The 9,366-nt window shown below is 39.1% G+C and overlaps 1 protein-coding gene across 1 annotated transcript in view; it reads right to left on the minus strand.

Moving 5' to 3' along the window:
• The window catches only part of LOC109058842 (contactin-1a-like), a 31,017-nt gene that overhangs the window by 21,408 nt on the left and 243 nt on the right, over positions 1-9,366 (minus strand). Inside the window, 7 exon segments of the mRNA XM_042752624.1 lie at positions 442-648; positions 737-832; positions 1,271-1,446; positions 1,566-1,692; positions 5,735-5,773; positions 8,559-8,679; positions 9,344-9,366. The exon segment at positions 9,344-9,366 is cut by the window's right edge and continues 243 nt beyond it. Coding sequence (XP_042608558.1) covers positions 442-648; positions 737-832; positions 1,271-1,446; positions 1,566-1,692; positions 5,735-5,773; positions 8,559-8,646 — 733 coding nt within the window. The 5' untranslated portion in view covers positions 8,647-8,679; positions 9,344-9,366.

Genomic DNA, 9,366 nt, shown 5'->3' on the forward strand with positions numbered 1-9,366 from the left:
CTGTTCCTTCCTCACTCTGTCAGTTTTACACTCCGTAACACAATCAAGTGGAAGATATAACAACACTCTTATCATCTTGGCAGCACCTCTGCATGAGCATCACTCACATTTTATTCAGAAACCGAAAAACAGTATTAGTAAAAATTGAAAAAACAGTAGTATTTAAAATGGTGTCAAAAGCAAATGTGTTTAAAACATCTACGCCTATAGCCTTGATTTAAACTGCAAAAAATTACTTTCTCCCTCAGTATTTTAGGAAGTAGTCTAAAGATTCATAAATCAATATACATTTACTTGAAATGCAAAATGACTTAAGATGTAAAGTCTTGTTTTCAGAAAAAAGAAGTGAGTTTATACTTAAATCAAGAAAATACCTGCCAGTGGGCTCAGAAATATAAACCTAACTCAAATGTAAAATAGTTTTATGATAAACAGACTCACGCTCGGCGATGGGCACCAGTGGGATGAACTTGCTGAAGACGCTCTTGGCGATGGACGGACTGGAGACGAAGCAGGAGTAGTTCCCGCTGTCTGACGCTCGTACGGTGGAGATGTAGAGGTTCCCGGTGGTCTGAGACACGAAGCGCCGCTTGTCCAGAGGAATGAATTCCGGAAACTCATTGAGCATCCAGCGGAAGGACAGATCCTCTGTAGAGAGCACAGACAGAAAATGATGCAAATGTGTCAGTCAGATGCAGAAATGATGACAAATAATAGAGTTGGGTGTCATGGTAACCTGGGAAGTGTGGAGGCGGATCACACAGAAGCACCGCCCCCTGCCCCTCCTTTACATAGACCGCCTCCCGCTCGTCCGAGGAAAACATGTCCAAGTCTAAAACACAAGATGGAGACTTTATTTCAGTTTTAGTTTTGTGTAGTAACCCTGATTCATGGCAACCTCAGGAGTAATAAAATGTAAAATAATTACGATGACTATAATACTCCTTGGGAAATCTACTTGGGAAACTCTTTAAAAATGTCTATTAATGCAATTTCTGAATAAAAATGTTGCCTAATATAACTGAAAACAGGACAACACCACACATAGAATTTAATTAACTCGCACATCAGTTTCACACATAATAGCAGTAAAACTGCACAGAGGACACTTTAGAATCATAATTCAGCAGAAACCGCACAAACGCTTCAGACGTCTGACAGCAGAAATTAATATCCGTCAAGCTCAGAACAAAACCGGCTCTGTGTGTGTGTGTGTGTTCAAGGCCATTCAGGGCAGCTTTAATAGAGCTCTTCTATAAGAGCGACTCACATCCGAACTGAACAGAGGCTTTCTGACTGACGAGCGTCCCAAACTCATTGCTGGCCAGACACGAGTAGTTCCCAGCATGCTTGCTCCTGTCGGGGAAGCTGATGACGAGGTTTCCTCCCATCAGGCTGTAGTCGTCTTCATTTCCAATAACGATTTCTGTGTTGTTCAGCCTCCACCTGAGAACACACACACCATCAGAACTGCGAGATGCGAGACACATCATTTCGTTCCACTGTATGTCCACAAATATAGCGGAATGACAATAAAGTTCGACTTGACTTTATGTGTGTGTGACCTGTATGTGGCCGGCGGGTTTGCTCGTGTCCTGCAGCTCATGATGATCTTGTCCTCTGGAGACTCTTCAGGGTAAATGGTGTCAACGGGCTGCTCCTCGAACACAGGCCCGAAACCTGACGATTTGTCTGAGAAAAACACACAGAGAGATTCAAAACACATTCAATCCAGCAGCGTTTACCGTCAACAAAAGATAAGAAAATTGTCGTTCAAAAGTTTGGGATGAGTAGGATTTTCTATGGTTTTGAAAGAAGTCTCTTCGGTTCACCAAGGCTGCATTTATTTGATCAAAAACACAGAAATTTTTTTTTGAAAATATTATTACAATTTCAAATGACAGTTTGGTATTTTAAAATAAAAATAAACATCTTTTGACGTGTGTGTGTGTGTGTGTGTGTGTGTGTGTGTGTGTTGAAGGACTAAAATAACTACTACTAAATCTACCAAAACTAAAAACTAAACTAAAACGTAAACTTTTTAAAACTATATAAACATATAATTTAAAAAAATAATGAATAGAAAAAACAATAATACAATTGACAAAAATGCAACGAAATCATGAAGAGTGAAGAGTGGATTGCTAACATTAGCTCATATTACTATCCATCCATCCATACCATCCAAAGTTTTATTTAGTATTTATTTATTTATTTAGTAAGACTGCAACATTATGAAGATGAATTATGCATAATAATAGCAGCATTAGGAAAGTAAAGGGCAGCCCATTCTGGCGCTCATTTCCAGCTCCATTAGTGCATGCTGGGATATCAGTCAACAGAGACGGGCACAGCATGATTAATGCCGATGAATAACTCATGAACACCAGCGCTTCATCATCGATAAAAACAGATGATGCAAACCTCCTGAAGATCTCCCGAAGTGCTTTCTCCTACTCTCACAGACAGCAGGAGACGCTCCTCCTGAGAAAGAGCCTTCAGATCTCCAGATCACGGGTCTGGATGACGACTAGAGATTCATTTGGGTCTGGTTTTAGTTAGGAGAAATATCTGAAACATCTCTCCTGAGCTCTGAATGAGAAACTATGAGCTGGCGAATCCTGAACATTTGCATTCATCAGACAAATCAGTTTAAATCTCAAACATCAAAATACTGTCCAAATCACTGTCACAATTATTCAAACTACTGAATTAATCCACTCTGATGAGGACAATCAGAGGAGTTCAATAAAACGTTAGTTGTGATTTTTTTTTATTGCCCAATTCAGATTTTTTTTGAGTTTATATCCCACAATTTTGATATTTTTACATCAATTATGTTTCTATGTTTCAATCTTTTTTCTTGCAATTGCGAGTTTATATTTAGATTTCAGTTCTGATCTTTCATTAAAAAAACAACAACTCACAATTGTAAGAAAAAGGTCAGAATTAAGTTGCACTTACCTTTTTCCAATAAAATACAGTTTTATAGTCAGTAAAAAAAAAAAAAAAAACGTGTTCTAGTTACTCTCACTCCACAACAAATCAATTCAACTTAACTGTGTCCAGAACAGAACAATAATGAAAAACATGCTTAAAACAAGTATGAATTATAGTGGCATTCTTTATAAATGATATTTTTTATGAACACCAAGCCTTAATGAATTAATTTTAAGTGAAACTGTACCTCCTGTACCCCATTCAGCATGAATCTAAATGTGTGTTGATGTTCTTGACATTAACTGTAATATATAATGTGCTGTGGAATATCAGTCGCAGCACATTTAGGATGATAAATCTGACTTGTGCTCCTGACGGTACAGTAAATGAGGAAACTGATGGAGTCTGATCGAGTGCAAATGAATGAAACTCATCTGAAGCTGTCTTCAGGAATCTGTGTCTGATCAGATATTAATCATTCAGGAGCACTTCACTCATAACTTGATGTCATTAACTCATCCACGGCTCTGTTACTGTACAGAACGCGATGTGAGTTATAATGAGGATGATCTCGGCAAAACAAGAAATTACATTCATATATTAAAAGAAAACTTAAGCGTATTGTTATGAACATTTATAGTTTTCATTGTGACATTATTTTTTACACTCCCCAATTTGCATTAATGTGCAGCATTTTAATATTTTACTAAAATCAACATAGGTTAAAGGGAATAAATCAAATTATATGATGATGATACTTGACACATTAAATAATATATGAAGGAGTTATATGAACTCAGAATAAAAGAGATATGTTAAAATAATTTCCTTCATGCGGAATCATATATCTTTTTATTTATGATTGTAAAGTAAAACTAACTAAACAATAACACTAAATCCATAAAAAGCATTATCTGAAATAAAAGAATGATCTGAAATCTATAAAAAAAAAAACATTATTTCAGCTTGTTTCAAAAGCAACATTTCTCATTTTCATTTAGTTGAACTTGATGTACTAAAATAACTAAATAAATGGATATAATAATTCTTAAAAACTATAAAAACTGTATAAAAACTATACATATTCAAAACAAAAATGAAACTAATAGAATAACAGATAATAATTAAACTAATAAAAATGACAAACAACAAAATTGCTAAAATTTTAACTAAAATTAGCATGTTATCTGAAAATATAAAAAATAAAATTAAATAAAAAATACATAAAAAATTCTAGAATATAATCCTAATGATTGTAAACTATCACTGACACTGTGTGATTCTGTTCATCATATCATCATAATCCATCACAAACACAGCAATAATGCTGATGTTTCATATTAATGCAGCGATTGAGTGACCCTGCGACCTACGCTTGACCCTCTGACCCTGTTTCCCTGGTAACCTGCAGCTGTTTTAGGGTCCGGTCAATCACACGTGAATATTTCATGTGTTTGTGAGGAAAACATCACAGACCTGTCACACCCTAGTGACCGTCGTCGCCTGACATCTCCAGACAATCTTTCATTTGTAACGGAAAATATGTTACCAGGGTAAACGTCACAGAACCTTGACATCAATAATGAATCCAGTAATCTGAAAACATCATAATTTCATCACATTTGGAAACAGAACGCAACTTTGACATGAACTAAATACTAAATATTAACACTGAAATCCATATTTCTAATGTTTCTGCTGGTGAACTGAAGTGAGGGGCGTGGCTGAGGTGTTGTGGGCGGGTCACAGGCGTTTGAGTGACGCGCTGCAGCTCTGTAAGTTTGTAAACTGCATGCAGTCGTGCAGAGATCAAAGCCTCTCCAGGAAACAGCAAACGGGCTCCCGAGGCTTTGCTGGAGAACGAGTGGGGGCCGTCAGAGACGGTTAATCTTCTGATCTCCCACAATGCCCTGCTCCTCAACCTGCATCTTTGTTATGAGCCCTGAATCACTGTAACGTCTGTGATCTTCACTGAACACAGCAGATTCTCACACTCTCTCTCTCTCTCTCTCTCACACACACACACACACACACACACACACACACACACACACACACACACACACACACACACACACACACACACACACACTTCACTGGAGGCGCTGAACAAATACACTACTCTGAATCAATCATCTGTACATCAAATACTTCAAACAACTGCATTCGTTTTTCGAAACACTGTCATTTACAGTTGTGTATAAAGGTCTCAAGTAACAGTTTTGTTTTTGTATCTTTTTGTTTAAATTAAAATTAGAGACAAATACTATGCAATGTTTATTATGAAAAATAAGGTAAAATCCAGAACAATTAAAATGAACAATGCAGAAATTCTCAAAGAATAAAACATTAAATATGTGCCTTGTATTGTAAAAAAAAAAAATACTAATAATACTAATAATAAGTGATTACAGTTTTATGAATTCAAGTAATTAAAAATGCTTTTTGATTATTATAAATTAATTAAACCATTAAAATGGAATCCAGAAAAAATAAAAGGGAATTGGGGAAAAAATAAAACAGATTTCATAAGGTAAAAGGCTAAAAAAAGTAAATAGGCTTCAGCCTACTTGTTTTCAGTTAATATGTAAAACTGTGTATAATTATTATGTAATTGTGTATGAAGACAGTCCTTCAGCAGCTCGTACTGTTGTAATATCTCAGCATGAACTAACCAGGCTTCCATCTGAACATTTGTCCAAACTTAATGCACAACCTGGTTTCATAATTTGGGATGATATTAACTGAAATGAACCTCATTGAATCACTTTGTAAACAGACAGTTGAGACTCACCTCCAAAAACTGTTGGGAACTCAGCACACACTGACCAAACTGAAAGAAAAGCACAGAAAACACGTCATCTGTACATGCTTGATGAGCTTCTGAGTCCTGATTCATTTTAACATCCAAGAATGACCAAATGCATCTCTATTTCTGCCTGATTGATTTTACAGTATGAGTGGAATGAGAACATCGCTGCAAAAACAAAGTGAGTTTGAACATTTTTTCTGTATGAAGAATGACATGCAGAGATTTTCAGTCTAAGAGTGACTGAAGTGCTCAGATTAGAGATATTATGCTGGATTATCACAAAAATATTAGTATTATGGTCAATACTGAGATCATGATTTTTTAAAATGATTATGCAGTAACTTTGTAAACATGCATTTACTGAACTTTTACATTTTTAAAATCCATTTCAACAATATTATTAAACATGATTTTGTATAAAAAATACTGTGAATTCTGTGCAGTTATTGAATTTAAAAATAAAGTTTTGAAATAATATATTTTTTCAGTGGATTTGAATGTTTTTTTAAAATATAATTCTGAATTTTGAAAAACAATTTATAATTGTAAATCAATGAAAATTATTATTTAACATGGTTATGCAATGACTTTGGAAATATCTTTATATTGGACTGAAAAAAAATTGAAATTTGTAACAGATTATTTAAATTTTATTTAAACTTAAATACTAGGGAATCAAATGAAAAACAAATAGAAATAAATGTAAAATAAACTTAATAGATCATTGTAAATCAGAATTTTTAACACCATAATGCACTGACTTTGTAAATACATTTATTTGACAGACTGATGGACTGATAAACTGAAGGACTGATGGGCTAATGGACTGATGGGCTGATGGACTGATGGACTGATGGACTGATGGGCTGAAGGACTGACGGACTAATGGGCTGACGGGCTGACAGACTGAAGGGCTGATGGACTGATGGGCTAATGGACTGATGGGCTGATGGACTGATGGACTGATGGACTGATGGGCTGAAGGACTGACGGACTAATGGGCTGACGGGCTGACAGACTGAAGGGCTGATGGACTGATGGGCTGAAGGGCTGATGGACTGATGGGCTGACGGGCTGACAGACTGAAGGGCTGATGGACTGATGGGCTAATGGACTGATGGACTGATGGGCTGAAGGACTGATGGGCTGAAGAACTGATGGGCGGATGGGCTGATGGGCTGACGGGCTGATGGGCTAACGGGCTGATGGACTGATGGGCTGAAGGACTGATGGGCTGACGGGGTGAAGGACTGATGGACTGATGGGCTGACAGACTGATGGACTGATGGGCTGAAGGACTGATGGGCTGACGGGCTGAAGGACTGACAGACTGATGGGCTGATGGACTGAAGGACTGATGGGGTGAAGGACTGAAGGACTGATGGGGTGAAGGACTGATGGGCTGATGGACTTATGGGCTAAAGGGCTGATGGACTGATGGGCTGATGGACTGATGGGCTGAAGGACTGATGGACTGATGGGCTGATGGGCTGACAGACTGATGGGCTGAAGGACTGATGGGCTGATGGCTGAAGGACTGGGACTGATGGGCTGAAAGGACTGATGGACTGATGGGCTGAAGGACTGATGGACTGATGGACTGATGGACTGATGGGCTGAAGGACTGATGGACTGATGGGCTGAAGGACTGACAGACTGATGGGCTGAAGGACTGATGGACTGATGGGCTGAAGGACTGACAGGCTGATGGGCTGATGGACTGATGGCCTGAAGGACTGATGGACAGATGGGCTGAAGGACTGATGGGCTGATGGGCTGAAGGACTGACGGACTGATGGGCTGAAGGACTGACAGACTGATGGGCTGAAGGACTGATGGTGGCTGACGGGCTGAAGGGCTGACGGGGTGAAGGACTGATGGACTGATGGGCTGACAGACTGATGGGCTGAAGGACTGATGGGCTGACGGGGTGAAGGACTGATGGACTGATGGGCTGAAGGACTGATGGACTGATGGGCTGAAGGACTGATGGGCTGACGGGCTGATGGACTGATGGGCTGAAGGACTGACAGACTGATGGGCTGAAGGACTGATGGACTGATGGGCTGATGGGCTGATGGACTGATGGGCTGATGGACTGATGGCCTGAAGGACTGAAGGACTGAAGGACTGATGGGCTGAAGGACTGATGGGCTGACGGGCTGATGGACTGACGGACTGATGGGCTGAAGGACTGACAGACTGATTGGCTGATGGACTGATGGGCTGAAGGACTGATGGGCTGATGGGCTGATGGACTGACGGACTGATGGGCTGAAGGACTGGGCTGCTGATGGACTGATGGGCTGATGGACTGATGGCCTGAAGGACTGATGGGCTGAAGGACAGATGGGCTAATGGACTGATGGGCTGAAGGACTGACAGACTGATGGGCTGAAGGACTGATGGACTGAAGGACTGATGGGGTGAAGGACTGATGGACTGATGGGCTGATGGACTGATGGACTGATGGACTGATGGGCTGAAGGACTGATGGGCTGACGGGCTGATGGACTGATGGACTGATGGACTGAAGGACTGATGGGCTGAAGGACTGATGGGCTGATGGACTGATTGGGCTGATGGGACTGATGGGCTGAAGGACTGATGGGCTGAAAGGGATGATGGCTGGCTGACTGGAAAGGACTGACGGACTGATGGGCTGAAGGACTGACAGACTGATGGGCTGAAGGACTGATGGGCTGATAGACTGACGGGCTGATGGACTGAAGGCATGAAGGGCTAAAGGGCTGAAGGGCTGAAGGACTGATAGGCTGATGGACTGATGTGGGTCACTGATACTCACAGCGGCAGGCGAGCGCGAGCGAGATGCTCAGCAGAACGCAGCAGGAAGTGTGGCTCATGGCTCTGGGCTGGATTGCCGCGGCGAACATCAATTACAGGAGATCTTCAGACATCAGGAGCTGCTGAGGAACACAGTCACACAAACACACGATCATACAGAGATACGATTCCTTCATCAAACCCACAGAAACTGAAACAACATCCTCGTTTACATCAGTAAACTATATGCTGTACACTACTGCTCAAAAAGCAGAATTAAGATTCATTCATGTCTTTAACATTTCTGTGGAAACTACAAAAGTTTGGGGAAATAAAAAAAAATTAAGAAATTAATATTTTTATTCATCAAAGACACATTAAATTGATCACATGTGGCAGTAAAGACATTTATGTTAGAGTACCCAGAAACTGCACTTAAGTAAAAGTACTTATATAAATATTTACTCAAGTAAAATTAAAAGTAATAGTCTGAATAGTTACTTGAGTAAGAGTAAAAAAGTATCGATAAAAAAACTACTCAAGTAGTCAGTTACTAGTTAATTTGGATCATATACTGTATATCTTTAGTCTATTTTTATTTAGATATATAGATATAATTTATGTAATGTATGTAATGTATGTGTGTGTGTGTGTGTGTGTGTATATATATATATATATATATATATATATATATATATATATATATATATATATATATATATATATATAATTTTTTTTTCATCAGCCTTTACGCCAGTCTTCAGTGTCACATAATCCTTCAGAAATCATTCCAATATGTTGATTTACTGTCAATGATGTTCTTTTTAGCT

This window comes from Cyprinus carpio, chromosome B25 (genome assembly GCF_018340385.1).
Source record: "Cyprinus carpio isolate SPL01 chromosome B25, ASM1834038v1, whole genome shotgun sequence".
Taxonomy (NCBI): domain Eukaryota; kingdom Metazoa; phylum Chordata; class Actinopteri; order Cypriniformes; family Cyprinidae; genus Cyprinus; species Cyprinus carpio.